The 21,405-nt window shown below is 44.0% G+C and overlaps 1 protein-coding gene across 3 annotated transcripts in view; it reads right to left on the bottom strand.

Annotated features, from left to right (window-relative positions):
- Positions 1 to 21,405, bottom strand: part of SBNO2 (strawberry notch homolog 2) — a 106,145-nt gene that overhangs the window by 70,223 nt on the left and 14,517 nt on the right. For 2 of the 3 annotated variants that reach the window (XM_026654932.1, XM_026654933.1), the window contains exons 2-4: positions 13,708 to 13,931; positions 11,377 to 11,459; positions 1,046 to 1,169 (exon numbers count right to left, since the gene is read on the bottom strand). In XM_026654932.1, the coding sequence (XP_026510717.1) occupies positions 1,046 to 1,169; positions 11,377 to 11,459; positions 13,708 to 13,833 (333 nt within the window). In that variant the 5' untranslated portion in view covers positions 13,834 to 13,931. Of the gene's footprint in view, positions 1 to 1,045; positions 1,170 to 11,376; positions 11,460 to 11,756; positions 11,846 to 13,707; positions 13,932 to 21,405 lie in introns of those variants that run through there. The other variant, XM_026654934.1, reaches the window with a different exon arrangement.

Here is a 21,405-nt window from a genome sequence, read left to right as displayed (position 1 = left end):
TAGGCTAGCGGATCGCGGGTTGATTCTGGCGGATGCAGATCAGATGTGGATCCACATTTTGGTATCCAGACAGGGCTCTAGCTTTAGGTACAGTACAGACTGCCCAGAGGATGACTGATAGCATAACTCATTCTGAGGTGCGAGTGTTGGAGATGGGACCAGACTCTGGAACTAACTTCAATTGGGCCTTTACCTTGGTAAGCCAGCAGGGCAGCTCTATCTGGTTTTGCTCACTGGGTCCACGCAATGTCCTTGGGAGAAGCTAATACAAAGAACTCGTGCAAGCCAGACACCACGTACTCCTTTGAACTCCTGGGAAGGATTTAACCATTTTTTCATTTTTCAAAAGTCAGCTCTTTCCCATGCGAAGTTGTTTCCCAGTCCTGACTGACCAACCTTTCCATGAGGCACGACCAGAGGCAAGTCTAACATGATGAGCTCATTTCATACCAATGAGATCCCTGGAGGATGAGCAAATCTGTTACTCCATAGAGGTACCAACCCAACCAGGATGACTGGTGCTTTTCAGATCCAGTTCACATACTCCTACATGTCAGAGGAGATCACATTCCAGGGAGGAAGGAGGGGCCTGAATTATAAGTTCTCTGCTAGGTGCCGCTCTCTCAGAATCTATATCCCTATAAAACGTCACTATTCATGAATTCAACCTACTAAGTAGTGAGATAACAGCCCGTCCAACATACAGGAGGTGAAAACCCTAAAAGCCTAGTTCAGAGAAGATTAAGTGATGGTCTAACTAGTGGGAACCTCCTTTAACTTACATCTTTCCCTGCATTCCCTTTGGTATGTATGTCACATTACTTTATCAACTTGTAACTTGCATCACCTATGAATTTAACACCACTGTGCAGCCACCAAGCCAATGAAATGCTTCTGTGGCATCAGAGTATTCAAAACACACACACACATTGCACTGGCTATTTAAAAACATACAATGCATTGCCCTCAGTCTTACCCCCCACCCCAATGTAAAATATCCATTTCACCCAAAAAGACAGACAGTCATAACAAACTAGGCACCTACCTGAGGAAAATCACCATTTTTTGGTAAGAAGTCAGCAAGGCCCACAGATGCATAGTTCGTCTCTGTGAAAGGTGGTCTGCTGATGGAATTCATGTAAAAATCGGAAGTGGTATTAAAATATTGCCTGTAAAGAGACAAGGAGAGCAGTGACTTTCTCTCATTCCTAGCAAGGTGCATTTCTCAGAGTTGTCTCAGATTCCACCTTCATGGGGTGAACTGGTTCTTAAAGTCGACTCATGCAAGAGATTGATTTTAACAGGTGATTTTGTGCAGGACAGATGTCTACAGGGCAAAATATAATAAACCTACTAACAATATTTTCTAGATCTCATATGCTAGTACACTGCTCTACTGAGCTGTAGCGTAATCAAGAGGCCAAGGATTCAACTCTCAGTAGCTCATATAACCTGGGTGGATTTGATAGAGATTGGGTTTTGAGGAATCCCAGTTCAATCCTAACAATGGAGTGCAAATAAAACTGCTGTAAGGGCACCAGAGAAATTAGCGTTCGGAAGGCACAACAGGACCCTAGGATCAAATATGCTATATAGGGGAATATTCTTACAAAGCAGAATCATAGTTCACCCCATAAGAACCAACAGTTCCCTGGGAAAACTCAACCACTAATGATCTTCCAAAGTGGGGGGAAGGCCACAACCCTCCTTCCATTTGGGACTAAGGCAAGGGCGAGAAACAGTTATATCCATAGCTACACCAATCATGGACATACTATGCTGCTAGGCTGGAGCACTAGAACTTGAAAGGAGGGGCAGGGACATGAATTACTAACCCAGGAAGGGTTTTATGGGGATGAAGGGCTCTGAGCTGACACTATTTAGGGAGATCTTGGAGTGGCACCAATTAGTGAACAAAGCAAGGTCTCCTGATTATACTCTCTTGAGTGGACACTCCCAGTGTTTGTATCCAGTAACAATTAGGCAGGTAAGGGTTGTGAACTGATAGGAGTCTTTCCATTCCACCAGTCAGCAGCCTTTGGCCTACATTACATGAGCTGCTTTTGGTTTTGCTATTACACGCTGCATGCACACGTTAACGCCCTTCTGCAGAGGGAGGAATGTGCTCAGTAATCCTTCTGGTAATCTGGCTGTTGCAACGGATGTTCATTCAAACAATTTCGCCAATCCTCACCCAGTATGTTTTCATGCTAAAAACTGAACGCTTCACACGGTCCGGCTGAATTGCCCTTGTGGAAAGTCAGAAATTCCATGGGATGTCAAGGCCACAGAACCCACAGGCAGTGAACGTCCAAGCTACACGAAAAATCAACTGGGAAGAGGAGACTGACATCATTGGGCAGCCTAAGTACTATCCAGCAATGAAAATGTCTTGCATAGCTAGTTGTTCATTAACACAACATGCCTATGGCTAATACACATGCAGGATAGTAAATACACTGGATGGGCTGCATTTACATGCAAATAGGCACATAGTTCTCTCCCACTTATGACTAAATGTACCCCTCTTTTGCCACATCATTGAAGGTAAAACCCTAGCAAAGGGCAGCACAGAAATCACTTTTCAGAATAGCCTATGAACTGCTACCATTGAATTTCTCCTCTATCCTTACTGATGTTGAAACTGGTTTGCCTACTGCTAAGAAGCCCTAAAGCAGGTCCCTACCCATGTGCTCTTACAGAGAGAGAATTAACAAAATCCAGCACAGTCCAGTTCTAATCACTCTCAATTCTGAGTGACAAGGCACCTTTCCCAGCTCTTGCACATTCACTGGGCCAAATCCGTTCCCAGTGTTTGTCCACCAGCTTAAATGGAGTTACACCAGGGATGAATTTGGCTCCTCATCTGGTCTTCGGCCAAATCACTTCACCTAGGGTGACCAGATGTCCAGATTTTATAGGGACAGTCCCGATTTTTGGGTCTTTTTCTTATATAAGCTCCTATTACCCCCCACCCCCGTCCCGATTTTTCACATATTCTGTCTGGTCACCCTAACTTCACCTCTCTGGACTCCAGTTTTTCCATCTGTAAAATGGGGATGCCATCTCCTCACAGGCAATGTTGTAAAAAAGACTAACTGCAACTTGGTAAAGATCCTGACAGGAAAGCCACTACAGAATTGCTAATATGATAGGCCAACCTTTTTCAGTGCCTTTCGTATTATTGTTTTGCTTTTGATTTAGCAAGGACTTTGGCACATTCATTTGCTTTGCTGTGAAAGGCTGGAAGACAGCCACCCCCACGTTACCTTTTGTTATACCACCAAACCAATGCAATTAGGAGGGGCTCCAAAGCTTGTGAACCTGGCAGCTCTGCCAAAACGAAGGGAGAAGAGATCCTGATGGCAGCAGTTGACTACGACAAAAGAAAAAACTTCCCAATGCAAGCCACTCTGACATGGCTTTCATGCCGAGGCGCATGCTAGTGAGGTGAGGAACAGGGAGGATTTCTGAAAATCAAAGCCAGATTTCAATTTCCTTTCTAATAGAAACTCGCTAAAGCAAAGCACACTATGGGCAGGTGCCAGGCGAGGTTTCCCAGATGCGACTGTTGATGCATCTCAACTCCAATGTGCACCCCCACCTGCTGCTCATCCTCACCCTAGCACATACTATATACATAGAAAATTGACGTCTGCAGCATAACTGCTAGGAGCTAGGCTGACAGGCACTTTACTTGTGGCTTGATCTTGACCCAAGGTTCAATTGATGAAACGTAACTTCAAATCACCGTAGCGAAGTGGGGTTGAGAGGAAGGGTGGTCTTGTGTTAAGGTACTAGGTTGTGATTCAGGATTACAGCTGCACTTGGAGGTCCCAACCAAGCTCAAGGCCCCATTGTGTTAGGTGCTATACACACAGAGACAGCCAGTCCCTGCCCCAAAGAGCTCACAGTATAAGTAGACAAGACAGTCAAAGGATGAGAGGGGAAATAGAAGCAGAGAGGCTAAGTGACTTGCATATGGGCACATAGTTGGTCAGTGGCAGACCAGGAATTAGACTTCAGGTCTCCTGACTTCCAATCCAGTGCCCTATCCACTACATCACATTGCTTCCCGAGCTCTGGGTTCAGTTCCTGGTTCTGCCACACATTTGTGTGACTTGAAGAGAGTCCCTTAAGCTCTCTGTAAGGGGAACAGGGCAGAGGGGAGAGAATCATGGGGCATATACAATTGTCTCTTTCCCCCTTGCTCCCCACAGAAAACATCTTGCCCAGCAGGAGTCAGTCTGACTAACCTGATCCGCTCCACCTGAGCTAGACTCCCTGCGATGAAACACAGAAGCCAGCACACAGCCCTGGAACCTTTAGGGCCAGTGACAGTTGGGGCCAATCTAGTGACAGTTGGGTTCAAGTCATCTATCAGTGAGACCCTGACACGCACGTACAGCCCCTTCACTCCACTGACTCATTCCAAGCAATGCAATTGCACCACGCACATTAGCTTCAGTGCTTGCATTTAAAATGACATGAGCTACTGGTCTGGCCCTAATCTGTATAATCATAACAATTTGATACAACTGTTTATAAGTTAACTTAATTAAAACCTAATTCATTCAAATGTGGCTCACACTGAGATTTCAGTGCATTTGAACTATATGGAAAGTTTGAAGAGTGTTATTCCATTATAATTTCTTTGGGCTGAAGAAAATGAGAGCCAGGCGCTGAATTTTAAGATTAGTGACAACTGGGCCTTTAAACTCAAACTACTAACCCATTTCCTTGAAAATTCTCAGACAATTCTTTCTGAACTCAGAGTACATGCTGTAAAATTGGAGAAATTATAAAAATTATACTGTATTCTTCATATAAAACAAAGGTTCCACGCCTGCCTTCGGTACAGAACTGCACTCCTTTTGAACTGTGGAGTTGCAACCAACACCAGCATAATTACTATACTCCATCTCCCAAACACATAACAGATCAAGCCAGAAGCTATCGTACTTATTGGCTGATTACAATAGGTATAGCCACCTTCTAAGCAAGTTACTATTTTGGGGACAGCTAATCACCTCCACTGAAACTGGACAGACAGAAGAGAAGGAAGGTTAGCGTCTCACACCTCTGAAACAAACAGCTTAATCCAAACAAGCAGGGAAAGCGAGAGATACACACACACACTGACCCGTGGGTCCTACTTTCAGATGGGTACAAGTTATGGAAATAAGATTCTACTCCTCCCCCTACACAGAGCTACTCAGACAATGCCCAAAAGATTTGGCTACAAAAAACCCATTTTATGAACCTAATCTGTATTAAAAAGTGGAACATTTCCTCCAAGGGAGAACGGAGGAAACTGGCCATTTGAGACATTTAAAATAAGATTACCACCGACCAAGTAAACCCCATCTCTGGAACTTCCCAGCGTGTCCCTGCCCCATCTTGTGTGTATCTTTTACTACTGCCAGGCAAGGACAGTCTATTTTTCTGTCCTTGGTACAGCTGAGCACAATGTTGTTGATAAACAGACCAAGCACTACATATGTGATGGAGAACTGGCTTGCCCTTGCTGAAGGAATAAACCAGATGGCCTGGTGCCTCTCTCAGATCTACGATCCTACCAGCCGGGAATCGAGAACCTCTCTATGCATCTTTTGATTTTATCAAGTTCAGACTGGCTGATGTGCTCTTGCTACAGTCCCCTGATTTGAATGAGTAGGGAACAGGATATTTGCAGCAGAGAGCTTTCAATTCTGGAATTTGCTTCTCCTCTCAGTTTGACAGAGACCAAGTTTATTGATTTTGAGAGCACAGTACAAAGACCATTTGTCAACTCAGACGTTTGCATCGGGGGTGGCTGGGGTTACATTAATATGCACAGCTTAATTCATTTCTTACATTGGTCAGTTAATTTTGTATTGGTTTAAGAATAGTGTAAACGTGCCCAGAGACAGGTCTGATGGACACATTTTAAAGAGAAATTTATCCCAGCTAAACTGAGTGATGACTGGGAAAAATCTACATTCTAAGGACAGACACAAATAAGCTACTGGACACCATCAAGGAAGACTTAGGCTGTGGACTCAGATGAGGCTTAACCAATATCGAGATGCAGACACATCTGGGAAGGAGATGGGTCTCCGTACAAACCAAGTACTTTAGAAGAGCAAGAAACGAGATGGCTTTCTCACAGCCCACCGACCCTAAACACTGGGGCCAGTTGTACAGTTTAGACACACTGAACTAAGATGCACTTTTACTTACCCAGGTCATTTGCTGTAAGTGCAACTGATAGTGAAATGGCCCTGACTTGGCAACTGTCTCTGATCGTTTCCTCAGTCTTTCTGAAACTTAGATTCTAGTTAGCAGAGCCTGCATGCTAGAACACCATCTACAGGTATCTGTCTTGTAAATGATTCAATGCCCAACGCCGCAATTCCTTCCACTAGCGGGTTCTCAGTCACCTGGCAGCTTAAGCAGGCTGCAGCAGCACTTACTGGGATATTACACTTTATACCAGCTGCCTATAAAGTGATGGACCAGATGTCCTCTTGGTATCTGAAGCTTTACTGGGGCTTGCTCTGGCTATATTTGAGACCTTATTCCTTGCATCTCATTGAGCATTTGTGCTTTGACCCTGCAGCCTCCTTTCAGAGAGTCTGTCATCACATTCTGGATCAGCAAGTGATTAGGCCTTTGCTGGTACAGGCCCTAGGCCATAGAAACCACGCCTGCCTTGGCATTCATCTCAGGGCTGGTCTACACACTACCAGTTACATTGGTATAACTTATGTTGCTCAGGGGTGTGAACAAGCCACCCCCCTACGCGACATAAATTACACTGACCTAAGCGCCAGTGTGGACAGTGCCATGCCGGCAGGACAGCTTCTCCCGCCAGCAGAGAGAGTCTTCACCAGACGCACTACAGCTTCCAGTATAGACGAGCCCTCAGCCCTTTCCCTCTTCACTGTTAGATTGCAAGTAATGCTTCTTCTGAGCTTGTTGTTGGGGGGGAGGGATAGCTCAGTGGTTTGAGCATTGGCCTGCTAAACCCAGGGTTGTGAGTTCAAACCTTGAGGGGGCCACTTAGAGATCTGGGGCAAAAATCAGTACTTGGTTCTGCTAGTGAAGGCAGGGGGCTGGACTCGATGACCTTTCAGGGTCCCTTCCAGTTCTATGAGATAGGTATATCTCCATATATTATTATTATCCCACATTCAGATTGGTGTGGGGAAGTCACAGAGGAAAGCATTGTTCCAAAATTTGAGAAACGTTGTCTGCTAAACATACGGGGCCTGATTCTCCACTCACTCACAGAAGCCCAGCTATTAGAGTGATCACTGCCCTAGAAATACTGTACATATAAACATTTTCCCTATGTAGGATCCTCTTGATTTGCTTTGTTCAGCATTTTACAAAACTAATTTTTATCATATTGTAATTTTTTGTGGGCTAAGAAAGTTCTGAATAAAGGTGCAAACTTTGCTACCTCTTGTTAAACCAAATTCTTTGTACTAGGAAAGTTAAGTACTTACAAGAAACTGGAAGAACCTGCTTCAGACAAAGCTGTTGCTATGAGAACAAGCCATATCTAAACACAGCCACTGGCAAATGAGACTCCTCCCACACGGAGGCTGTGGCAACAGAAAGGGGTCCACCATACTGGTCTCTTTTATCCATTTTTGTATTTTCACTGTTTAACAAGGTGCTTTTCAACTACAATGCCATATAAATAAAATGCAAAATAAGTTAATGCAACACTGAGGTTGCAGAGTTATTGTTGCAAAAAAAAAAAAAAAAAAAGCAGGAAATTAAAAAGGTGAAAGGGACACCAGCTACTTAATCATCTCACTGACTGTGATGTACCTACTGTCATTACAGTTCACCTCCCTAAGGATATCATCACTGACAGATTAGAGGAGAGGTTTGATTGTTCTTCCTCCTTTGTTTCACTTGGTTTACTTTGCTCATTTGACAGCACTTTTGTGTCTAGTAAGCTTCATTGCTATACTGATGCTACCATGACCTCTCACAGGACCTGTGCCGGGGAGTTACCAGTGACAGCAACAGAGCTGAAAATGAAGTTGGACAGGCAGCGAACAGGTGTGTGCACAGAAAGAAAGAGAGGTGGGAGGAGCGATTGGCCTGAGCTTGCTTGCCGATATTGCTCTCAGATCCATCCAAAAGTCCCTTCTAACAGGAAAGTAGAGAGAAATCATAAAAGATTTTTTTTTAATTGCTACCATACTATTTAAAGGGTGATCTAAATGAGCCATTATCATATTGACAGTGTCCCCTTTAAGATTGCAATAGTAACATCAGCTTGGCCAGACTGTACATCCTGTATGTTTGGGACTATACATTTAACAGTAATACATTAATCTATACATTTAATAAGAAAAACATGGCACATGTTCAATTTGGCCACGTTAGTGCTACTGCCAGTACCTTGGCTTGTATTTCCTGACTTTGCAATTTTAACTCTTTGAATGCAACGTTTCATTAACTTTTTTTTTAACATTGTAGATGGTTTTTAAAGAAAAGTGTAAGGGCACTACAGTTGCAATTAAATATGTAAGTGAGCAGTGTGTAAGACTGAACTCTCAACGTTTCTATTACGCATGCCCATTACACACAGTTCCAAAAGAGCCAAACTTTAAAAACGTAGTAAATGCTCAGCGAGTTCATCTACGTTTGGGGAAAAGAACTGGCTGAAAATTGCGTAATCACAAAAGTGTGGTCATTTTCTTCCTCTCCAGCAAAAAAACTTATTTCCTATATACATGCACCTTGCTAACCTGTGACAGAGTTTGCTCCAGCTTTTCTTTTTATTTTTTTAAGTGTCTCCTTTGCATGAATAAAAGAATGGAAAATTTCATCTGAAGGGTGAATTTTTTGGTATTAAAACAGGACGCTAAAACTGAAACCATTCTACAACCCTAACTTTAGCATCCTCTACCAAATAAATGCTATTATAGGCTCCCAATCCTGAAAAGACTCAGGTACATGTATTACTTTACATGTGATAAGAATCCTATACATCAATGGGACTACTCTTGCATGTAAAGTTATGCATGTGCTTAAGTCTTGGCAGGATCAGGGCCATAACAATAACATCACCAGCACAGTGGATGTGAATAGCGAGTACTAGCACTGTACTAGCATGGTAGCACTGAACAGGGAGAAAGCGAAGGATAAAAAGACAGCAAACGGTCAAACAGAAGGGAAAAAACAATAGATAAATACCAACCATCTCAACCTGTGGTTCAATACAGCAAAACAGAAATTGTTGTAGCTCCCTTGAGGATACAGAAAATGTAATTTACAGGAATCGTCTTCAAAAAAAAAAAAAAAAAAAACAAACCAACTTCCAAAAACAAAAAAAACCAGCCAAGCACACCCTCTTCCAAGCACGCAGACAGCCTGGCTAAGAGCAAAGAGGCTGAGCTTATCCCACAACTCCTGCCCAAATTCCTGCTTTGAGGAGTAACTAACAAGGCTGAATAACTTCCACCACATGCACAACAGATTTTTGGTAACCATTTAGCAAAATCTGCTTTATAATTCTGTTCACCTCATCATTGCTGGAGAACTTGTTTCCCACACTGAGGTGGGATGGGGATGGCAGACAAAAGCAGAAAGAAAAACAAGGGAGATAACGCTAGTGTTATCCGAACAGAGTAGCTGGATTCTCATGGCAGGTGACTAGGTTGGGAATCACACAGTATGTGATTTAAAACCCCCGGCCATGAGTCTCAGTGCCCAGATCGACAGACTTGGGCTCATGGGGCTCACTTAATGATGCTAAAAACAGCTGTGTAGACATCCAGGCTTGGGCTGGAGCCTGACCTCTGAAGCCAGGGGGTCGGGGTGTGGGGGAGGTTTCAAAGCCTGAGCTCCAGCCTGAACCACAATGTTTACACTGCTGTTTTCAGCGCCATCGCGCAAGCCCAAGTCTGTAGACCTGAGTTCTGAAACTCACCAAAGCAGGTTTTAAAATAAAGTGTAAATGAACCCACAGAAAGGGAAGGCTCATTAGAATGGATCTTTCTGTTTGTCTATAGAGACATTCAAATCCTTCAGATGGGGGGGCTGGGCTAAGTCCTCACCCCCTGAACTATGCCCAAGGGTCTATCCCACAAGTTAACAACTTTGCTCAACTTCGGGAGCCTGCTTGTACTTTTCTTCCATTGGCCCCTCCCCGCCGCCCAAAACAACCCTCCCACTGGAAACAAGGGACAGATGCAGCTCACCCTAGTCCCCATCTATGCCACTCCTTCCATTCACTAGATGTGACAGAAAGCAACATGATGTCCCTTCACACCTTTTCCCACGCTCACTGGCCAGAGTCTCTCAGTCTGAGCTCATCCATTTTGTGGTGGCATAATGCACTATTGCGAACACTTCTCCCTGCTGCTAGAGCCCCAAACTGAGAAAATCCCAAAAGTGTGTCATATCCGGTGTCCTCCTTACCCGGGTGGATAGGTGTGCATAGTTTTGTGACCAAGAGGGGAGTGGTATTCACAGGGGCTCAGACTGACTCTAGAGTAGATAGAGAACATTCAAAGCACTTATCTTCAAGGTACTGAACAGGAGGTTTTTGCAGTGACTCTATAAGGAAAAATATAAGGCAGAATTCTACCATAGGAAGGGCAATTGTTCCTATGCAAAGTTTACTGAAAACATTACAGCTGTGCCTTTCACAGGCTTGAGCTAGGCAGGGTGTACACAGATGGTGGGGATTTACTTGGGAGGAAGTTACCATTTCTCACATCCGCTCATACTTCTCACCACCGCACACCTTGCGGGATTAGTAATGAGGTTACTAGCAAAGCTTGTCAGTTAGAACCAGAGAAAGATGCACTGATCTTGAGACGCTCTGGTTTGCAGAGTTATATGGCATGTGCGTTTTGAATATAAATGTGCTAGCAACTTAAAATGAAAGCTTAATTCAGCAGGGGTGATACTACTAAGAATTATTAGCTTCCGACCATAGCTTTTAATATCACTTCATCCATAAATGTGTCACTCTACCTTCCTCAGAGCAGAAATACCTTCTTTCTTCCCTGCACTAGCCATATAAACCTACATGCCTCTATGATATATTAGGATAGCCAGATTGTATTAATGGTGTATTTTATGAACTCCATTAGTGTAACAAATCTAGACTCCAACAAGGCCTTTTCTCCCCTAAATCAGTTTCAAAGCTTACATGAAGTCAAAGTTTCCCATGGCTTCACAAAGGCTGTTTCTTTTCTTTTCCAAGATGTAGCCATTTGTGAAATGCCACCAACACTCTGTGATGCCATTATTTCCCCATCAGTTAGTGAAGCAAAAAGTAAACGAAGAAAGCACTGAAGAAAAAGTTGAATCATCGGGTGTGCATATATGTAGGGGAATTATATAAACAGCACTTACTGGTTTTCACTTGGGAAAGATGGAGTTGAGAAAGGGGCAGATGAATAGAAGGAATTCCACCAATCAGGAGCCAGCATCGAGTTCTGAAAGCACAACAATTCCAAGAAAAATTCCAGCATCAGAAAACTGCAACTCTGCTAAATCACACTGGTAGCTCAGAATTCAAGCCGTGTCTCCTCTCCCCACATGCAACAAACAGTGGTGGCTTTAATCGTTTACAGGTGGTTAGTCTAATGCTACACACCACTTCTGACTTGCAAACCTGCTGCGTTGTTACTTATTCCAGGAAGAGCTTTGGGGTCATTATCCTCATAGGTTATTCTCCTCGCCTACCCAGTTAATCACAAACTTTGCAGAAATTGGACTCTGCCTTGGCTAACCTGGAGTTAGTCGGGGCAGATTTATACCTAGACAGCTACATTTACTGCTTCCCAGCTGCTTTCATTACCAATGGCAAGTTCTATTTCAGCGTGAGGCCAAAGCTCCAACAGAAGCATGACACGAACAGGATATTGTGTCATCTTTCAACTACTGACATTAATCTCCTTTGTCGATTGTTCGCTGACCCAAGTGGCATTGACTTGTGAGAGAAAACATGGTAGTTGTTTTTTTAGTTATTATTTCTATGTCCATATAAGGGCAAAACTCAGATCCAGAGCTGTAACTATTTAGCTACAGAATTCACACCTGATCTGGAAAGAGGAAGTCCATGCAGGGACTCCAGGCTGTGTGAGAGAGAGAGAGAGAGAGAGAGAGAGAGAGAGAGAGAGAGAGAGAAGTGATTGGAGTGGCAGGCAAGGAACATGATTTTAGTTGCAGCCTGTTGAATGGGCTGCAATTGGGAGAAAGGAGTGAAAAAAATATGATCATTTCTAGAGGTTTTCAAAGGCCAATAATTTCACAAATGACTAGTAATTTGAAGTGCCTCATTTTGGGGGCCTGACTTGAGTCATCTATAGAGCGTCTGATTTTCTGAGGGCAGGTGCTCTCTGAAAACATTAAGAGTTCACATCAGTTTAAAGTTGACCTCAAAATTGTGTACGCCCAACTGCTCCAGCTATGCAACAGGTGCTGAATGTCTCCCTGGAGCCAGCCTAAGAGGGGCACAAACTTCAGGAAAGCAGCAGCGATTAGTTATGATCAGAGACAGAAAAGTACTGGCACCCAAGGGGCACTCTATTTAGATTGTAAAGCTATGTGTTTGGACAGCAGGTCACAATGGGGACCTGTAGCAGCCCCCGCTCCTGAGATAAGAGGAGTGAGAACAGCTGAGGGAAGCTGACTGAGTAGCTGACCACAGGTGTGGCCAGCTCAATCAGGGCCCAGATGGCCCTAATAAGAGGGCTGCGAGGGAGGAACTGGTTCAGAGGCTTACTCCAGCCTTGGAGTAGAAAGGACCTAGCTGCCTGGAAGCACAGGGTACCTGAAGCAGAGCAGTGCTGGCGAAGGGCAAGAGGAGCTCCAGCCTGGCAACTCCCCAGGCTGAGGCCTTGTTAAAGGCCTAAGCAGGTACTTGGGCTGCAGAGGTGCAGCCCCGGGATAGGCAAAGGCAGCAGGTCCAACCCCCTTGCCAGTGATGAGTGGCCATTATAGTCTGCCCTAGAGAAAGGGGGTAGATGACAACTGGCAGTAGCCACTGATGCAAGGTGGGCATAGGGGAAGGGGGTTTCCCTGGGAGGGGAGACCCAGAGTGTGGGGGTACTGCTGGGGGCAAAACCCCAAGGTAAAGGGCATGGGGTCCAGGAGGGACACGGGGGAGGGGGGGTCTGAAGCCAACACTGGGCACTGTGAGGGCTGGAAAAGAGCTAATTCCCGGACCGACCAGTAGGAAGTGCCGCACCAGTGAGTCTGCAATCTTCTCCAGAACCCAATCCTGCTCGGAGACTAAGTCCTAATAAAATACTATGCAGTCGTGTACCAGTGTCAAAAAAGACACAGCTACAAGTGACACTTTTAAGGTCCAGCACTTTGGCAGCCAGCAGGGGGAGAAACAAATGGAAAGCTGGCAATCCAGCTTTGATTCTTCATCTCTTGCCCTAGCAGCTTGCAATATAATGGACTTTAAAATTACATCATTTCAGTCACCATCTTGCTTCCCCCCCCCCCCCAACTTCAAAGTCAACATGGATTGGGGCAGCTGCTGCCTCAAATGTCTAGCACTAAAAATAAATACCTCGTACCACTAGACGACAGCCTGGAAAGCCAATTTACCAAATAGCAACTGTAAACATTTACCTTTTCCCCCAAGATTTCAACATTGCTGTGACCACCCCCCTCTGGCAAAAGCTCCCAAATCCATCCATTTCCACCCTAACCCGACAGGACCCTCACCTCCATGGCAGGTACGCTGAGCTGCGTCTGGAGGTTCGGCATACTGTACAATGTACTGCCTGACTGCTGGTGTTCATGCTGTGGAAAGTTCTTCCCTCCGTCCATGGCAGGATGTGCTGAGGGCATCAGGCTGTCTCCTGCAGCATGAAGTTGTCAGGGCTGGTGGACTATTCTAAGGAGTGGTGGAAGGTTCTTTATCTGTGCTCTTCACTCTGCAGCATGGCCTAGGAGAGAGAAGAAATACCTATTGTCAGTTTGTAACGTGGGAGGAAATGCAGCTAGCCCCCTCTAATGGGGAGACCAGCACGTGGAGGTCAGGCTGTGTAGAGTCCCCTACTCCACCATAAAGTCTAAGGCCTTGTCTTCACTAGGTGCAGAGCCGTCCCTAGGGTATGGCAAACTGGGGCGACTGCCCCAGGCCCCACACTTTGGGGGGCCCCACGCTTCCTGAGAAGGCAGGAGGGGAGGTGGGGGGAGGAGGAGCCCCCCTACCAACCTCCCCCTCTCCCCAGAGCCACCTCTTGCCTGCCAGCGGGTCCTGCTGATCAGCACCTCCCCCTTCCAGCCTCTACCACCAATCAGCTGTTTTGGGGCATCTGGACTCAGCACGGGGAGGGGGGGGAGCAAGGGTGCACTGTGCTCAGGGGAGGGGGTGGAACTGGGTGGGGAAGGGGTGGGGAGAGGCAGGGTGGGGCCTTGATGGAAGGGGTGGAGTGGGGATGGGGCCTGGGCAGAGCCAGAGGGGATCACCCCCCGACAGATAGAAACTTGGCAACTATGTCCTGGGTCCTGCACCCCCCTAGGGACGGCCCTGACTAGGTGTGTTTTTAACGTGAGGTAGCTAACGTGGTAACTAACATGAGGTAAAATCCCAGTGAAGACAAAGCAGTTTGTAGCTTTCACAAGTGTTAACAGACTGAGTTACTATGAGGGAGCCTAAGATTTACCTAGATCTAGTAACTCATTTTAAAATACTAACTGCCTTGTCTTCACTAAGATTGTAGTTGGTTACCACATGTTAGCTAACACGAGTTAACACACCTTTTTTCTTAATGAAGATGCACCCTACAGGGCTGGCAATTTTCATTCAGTACAGCAGCAAAGAATTTGGAAAGTACTGTTACACCCCAAAGTCTATTTCACACACAGGAGGTTTTTAAAAAACAGATTCTGAACAGCTGAGAATCTAATCCGATTGTGAAATTTCTCTGATTTCCCAATACTTGCTCATCTTTGTATGGCACAAGAGGTGAGCGCTTGCTCTCCACTGATGGGCAATGTGGCAAACTCACATTCTTGGAAAGCAGTTAAAATGCAAGGCAGGGCCCCGGATAAAGTCAATTTGGGACAGACCCAAATTACGATCAGTAATTAGAATACATATTAAAACCTATGCGTACCAGGCTCAGTCCTTTCACGTTTGCAGGATAAATGAGGTTAGTGGGTTACAAATTGGTGTAATGAACTATAAATCCTGTGCCCTTACTGAATCCATGATTTTTAGTATCTAGCAAAGTTATGAATTTAAGTTCCCAGGGTACAACTAAAGGCACACGATATAAAGGAACTTTATAAAGACACTGCAAGGCCTTAAAAGTAAGAAGCACTCTTTTTCTCCAAAGTCCGACCCAATAAAAAAACAGCTAATTTGGGTCTCAAGAGGATAAGGAAGAAGGCTGTTCTGAGGCTTGTAAGGGCCTCTAGGTTTACTATGGCCTGGTCTACACTAGGATTTTACATCAGTATAGCTACTTCTTTCAGGAGTGTAAAAAAAAATCCACACCCCTGAGAGACATGGCAATACTGACCTAACCCCCCCCACCCCCCGGTGTAGACAAGTGCTAGGAGGATGGAAGAATTCCACCACCTGTCAGGAGATGGATTACCTACATTGCTAGCGTAGGTAGGGTCTACACTGAAGCGATGCAGGGGCGCCGCTATAGCGTTGGCAGCGTAGACATACCCTGAGCTAGACAATTTCCTAGCTAGCATAGGCTTGGTATCAATCAACGGCCTTGTCTATGTTTGACATTTCTCTTGAGTTCATGCACGCGTTGCCTGCCACCAGTGTAGACTAGCCACTGGCATTTTAATAATCATGTTCTCTAGCTCTATAGTAGTTTCCCTTGAAATGCTCCACCAGGAGCAAAGAAACAAACAAGGAGAAAGAGCCAGCAAAAGGGGTTAAAAAGTAGAATATAAACACGTTTTATTGGATAACCTCATTTCCCATCCCTAAGTGTGGCTTCCCCTCTATTTCTCTTAGCATGCCCATTACTGGGAGGGTCTTAATAAACCCACTCTGCTCCTCTCTTTTCACTACTCTGATAGTCACTCATCTTCAGCTACCTTCATTTAAATACATCTACTCTTGGACCAAGTCAAATGACCTTTCATCACCTATCCAGCTGGGGCCTGGGGTACTCTCCCTGAAGTTAACAAAGACTGATTTCCATGGCAACTGGACCATACCCCTCTTCTAGTAATTACCACAGTTGTAATTGACTGGCCAGCCTGAGTCACACCAAGGATTGTGTAAATCTGTTACCCTCATTTCCAGTATCTCACTCTTTCTCTTGCTCAAATATTCACTTACTAAAAGCTACATGTGGTATTTTATTGTCACACATTATCTTGCTTCGGAAGAAGTGACAAATGGCGATTTCCTTTCTGAGTATCCTACTGATGAGTAGCAGCTACGCAGCACAGCCCCCAGAACCCCAAAATCACCAGAAAAAAGGCCTGAGATTTCCTCCCCTCCTAAATCAGTCCTATATAATGTCTGATGCAGAAAATATTGACCATGGGACTAAATTTCTTCTTAAACAGATTTAGTCACTAAAACTGCATCACCCTATTTGTCACCAGTTAAGAACTACTAATGTGCCCATACCATGACCTCCAGTTCAGTGACAGAAATTAATCCTGAACAGCTGGACAGAATCCAAATGATTTTCTGCACCTGTAAAGTAACTGGAAAGGACACTATCAACTACCTTTTTGCTAGACTGTCCATGTGCTCTTGCGGGCTTAAAGGGGCACACACAGGTCTAATTTGGCTTAATTCAGATACAATTAATGTTATGGTTAGAGCAAACATTTAGAAAAACCTAGGAGCAAGAGAGATTTCCACAATTTCTTTTTGATTTCGATATGACTTTTTGCCCTTTGGTTTCCTTCCTTCCTCCCTCCCTTCCACGCCACCCCCCCCCCCCCCAAACACAAACACATTATCCTGCAGCGTTTGCTGCCTGAACATTGCAGCAGTGGGCCCGGTGCCCGAAAACTTGAGAAGTGAAACTAACTAGTGCATTTTCACTGTCCAAGCTGGGTAAAACAGAAAAACTAAACAGCACAGAAAGTAAGAGTACTTAAACGTTCAGTTTTGATCCTTTAAAGGTGTCATTTGTAACATGAGAAATTTTTAAAAAGCATTTGACTCAGCTGCATCCCTTTAAAAAGTGACAAATTTCAGCTGGAAAATTTATTCCTGCATTTGTAACAGACAGTGACGTTAACATGACTTCATGTTTACTACTTTGTGTACTAGCATCCATGTCAGGACACCTCTTGGAACAGGGCTAGTCAGCTGGGAGAGCAAAGTGTATTTTGGATCCTAGAGATACTCAAGGGCTGACACTTGTATAATGTCCGTGCAAAGTTAAAAGTCAATAATCCAGGCATTTAGGATATGAATGGCTCCAGCATGATTTTATAGCAAACCCGTACCCCAAAATAGTTTGTAATGACACTCATATTTGATTACACGGACAGTTCTTTTCTCAACCCTATTTGTTAAAAAAACCTAGACTGAAGAGTACTGGATGGCAAAGGGGCTTGATAATAGATTAGAAAAATGCATTTCCAGGTTATTCATTTAAACCCAGCCTAGACTAATAGTGATGAGAAGCTACTGTGCCCAACTGAAATACAGTAGACAGGAGTCCATAGCTTAACTCCAACCCCTCTGCCACTAGTACCACAATGGGCATGAACTGGCAGCCTCTTTGGCACACAGAGGTTTATGGCTATGGAAAGTGAACTCTCCTAGAGATGGTTTCTCAAAGAAGCATTGCAACACAGCTGGGGAGCTTGCAAGGCTACTAGGGATGCAGTAGCTGTTTTGTGGGTAAAGAGTCGAGACACCATCAGTATTAAGGGATGTCAGTCCAACTATCCTCTGCAAGCACTCAAATTCACACAAATATATTTATTTACATTTGCACTGGGGGGGGGGGAGGAATAGCTCAGTGGTTTGAGCATTGGCCTGCTAAACCCAGGGTTGTGAGTTCAATCCTTGAGGGGGCTATTTAGGGATCTGGGGCAAGAATTTGTCTGGGGATTGGTCCTGCTTTGAGCAGGCGGTTGGACTAGATACCTCCTGAGGTCTCTGCCAACCCTGATATTCTATGATTTCCCCTCCTCCCCCCACCAAAGATTACGGTAACAGAGAAAAAGTACTCCCCGTATTTTTAGTTTGTTTATTTTACATATCTGAGAACTCTTGGGAAACTGATTACACAGCAGCAGAGGAGAGAAAAATATTTTAGAAGATATGAAAACCTGGGGTTGTAAATCCACAAACATTAGCTGAGGCAGGTGTTCTAACTGAAATGACTTTTAGCTCATGGTTTTTAAACCTAACTAGATTTCAAGTGAAAGGGGTCCCTTTAAATATATCACCCAGACAAATGAGTGGGAATCTGAATTTGTAGTAGGCCATTTATCAAACAGGCTGTGCTTCATCCCCCAATACAAAACTGCTGAAGCGCCAATTTCTATATTGAAATTCCATCACTAAGCATATAGTTATTTGTCCAGAAAACAAAACATTATTTTAACATATGCCTTGTGCCAAGACTTCACGGAACTTTCCAACACTTAATAAAAGAGGTACAATTTGATAGGCTACAAAGGAAAAATCGTTAAGTTTTATTTTTTTAAAGTAATACTTAGATTATATGCTCTTTGGAGCAGAGATCATGTTTTCATTGTAAGTATGTACAGTTCCTAGCACGATGGGAACTCAATACCTGATCAGGGCTCTAGGCACTACTGCAATCAGATAAGAAATAATGTATCCCTCCGTAAACACTGTTTTTCATTGCAATAATATTACCAAGCTCTGCAAGGGATTCTTCCAGACACTGCACGTTGACTGTAGTGACTTTTAATGACATTTCCTGCTGCTGATTAAATCTTGGGCTTGTCTACACTTGAAATGCTACAGCGGCCAGCTGCCACACTGCAGCAGCACCGCTTCAGCGTAGACACTCACTACAGTGACAGAAGGGGTTCTCCTGTTTGCGTAAACTAATCCGCCTCCCTGAGAGGAAGTAGCTGGGTGAATGGAAGACCTAGCACTATCTACGCCAGGGTTAGGTCAGCTTAACTACATTGCAGGGGTGTAGATTTTATTTTTTTTTACATGCCTGAACGACAAAAGCCGACTTAACTTTTGAGTGTAGAACTGGCCATACTGCAGGATCCTGAATTCCCTACTCAAGCAACCCCTCTTCCACTGGTTTCAGGACTGGGTCTGTTGGACATTTAATAAAGCCACCTGCACACACACACCAAATGTTAAGTAGAACTTATCCTTGATCAGAGCGCAGCACAATGCTGGACAGTTTGATAACCAGAACCTTTGAAGACTTTGCTGATGCTATTTCATGGATGGGCAAGTGATATCCTATTCAAAGCCATTTCAGGATGGCCGCCAATATAATGTGCTAGTTCTGAATAGAGCTACAAATACTTTTTAAAACAGGATCACGTTAACCAATGAAAAATAAAAAAGTTACCTTTCTAAATGCAAGCATTGAGGGCATATGGTTAAATGCTCTCACGTGACTGGGGCTCACAAACTGAAATAAATCATTTGCCAGAGGCTAAGCACTTTGTGGTTTAAAAGGTTTCCCTTTTTCTTTTAAATACAGAGGCAGTCATACTGGGACTCATATGGTTTATGCAACCTTACAAATCCATGTCAGGTAGAAGCTGCAGGCTCAGCAGGGTGTGGCCGTGCAGTAGAATGCAAATTATGCTGAGTAAAATTGACCGGTTATGCTCAAAGCAACTGTAGGCTTAAACAAATTAAAGCAGAGCTTTTTCTGGGAAGGTTTAAACTGATTAGAGAAATCTGATCTGACTTCAACAAGATAACTAATCTGGTTTTTGTCCATCCCCATTGTCTGACAAATTATAACAACTGTCAGAATTTATTCCCCATTTTAAATGTTTTTACCCCAGTAAAATAAAATAAAAAAAATCTCAAAGTAATCAAGGTGCCTTTAGAAAAAGGACAAATTTCCTGGAAGAGCACAGCAAAACCTTGCCCCAAAACAGAGTTTAGATAGTGGCAAGATAGCATCAGCAAGGTGTAATGTCAAGTTATCTGAACATGCTATCAACCACATTTAGTTCATTCAGATCATTAACTAATGGCTAGTAGAAGAAACACCTCTTTCATAGGGTTAGGGAGTCCCCTACATCAGTTTGCACTTGCCTGCTTTTTTCAGAGTTTTACATGTGCAGAATTGTTTCTTTTTATTACTCTATAAAATCTGTACTCTGATTTTACAGTCAATAAGTCCACAAGTGCAAATACCCAAAAATGTTTAGTTAGCATGCTGGGTACTAGCTAATGCCATCACGTGGACTTCAGTCCCCTTGATCTATTAGCCAATCTTCAGCAGCTCCAGAACATCTAAAGACTTCTTCCTCCCACCATACGTCACATGCATTAGCTTATATAAACGGAATTTGCCAGAGAGGACAGAGAATATGCTGGCATGAATCAATATCTGGAATGTTTTAGATGGTAACCCAAGATACATTTTGAAGAGATGCCCTAAACCCCAGCTACTGATCATTAGTGGTCTTCAATTCACTGGATCTTTTCTTTTTTGGTTTCAGAGTTGCCCTCTTGTTCCTCTTTACTCTACCTACTGTTCCTGACAGGCTCTGGTGATACTACACTAATTACAAGTTACATCTAAAAAGAATACAGCAGCAAAGGGTTGAAGTTTAAATACAAAGCAAAGGTGGTTGTCTGGACTCTTTACTGACCTCCTTTTGCCATGCAACAATGACATCATAGTTGATTTAACTTTTTTGCCTGCTTTTATAAGTTCCTGACTTCCCTCTTCTGGCTGGGAGATTTGAGCAGGAGGACATAGATGGTTTCATCATAGGAGGGTGAAGTCTGAGCTGCAATATCCCAGCCCCTAAATCAAAATGTCAGGGAGATGAGCCCTACAGCTCAAGTTTCGTTCTCCTGGGATGTCCCCATCCAGATGTTCCAAACATCACAATGTCCTCCAACCAGACAGACCTGTCACAACCTGATGATGTTAATGTAAACAAGCAGAAGTGTGTGTGTGTGTGGGGGGGGGAAATGATTTAGATAGAACTCTGAGGTCCTCTATACACTATGATAGAACAGTAAATGGCATAAACAGTTTTTTCTTTACAGATTACCTTTCCTAGGCAAATAGGCAAGCTCAGCAGTTACTGGGCAGAGGGGGTGAGGTGTGCTGATCTACGGGTTAAAGTCAGAGACTGTTTGAGAGATATCGATATACTCTGGTGCCTTTACAATAGTGTGTCTGTTCTCTTCACCAGAGGGTTTTTTTTAAAGTTTGTAACAGCTTTTGATAGGAAATCAGAAGCCGTGATTCCCGTAACAGCTGTAGC

Source organism: Terrapene carolina, unplaced genomic scaffold, assembly GCF_002925995.2.
Source record: "Terrapene carolina triunguis isolate 2854851 unplaced genomic scaffold, T_m_triunguis-2.0 Scaffold194, whole genome shotgun sequence".
NCBI classification, from domain to species: domain Eukaryota; kingdom Metazoa; phylum Chordata; order Testudines; family Emydidae; genus Terrapene; species Terrapene triunguis.
The sequence above is the reverse complement of the archived record's forward strand: the minus strand, read 5'-3'. Positions and strand labels throughout refer to the sequence as shown.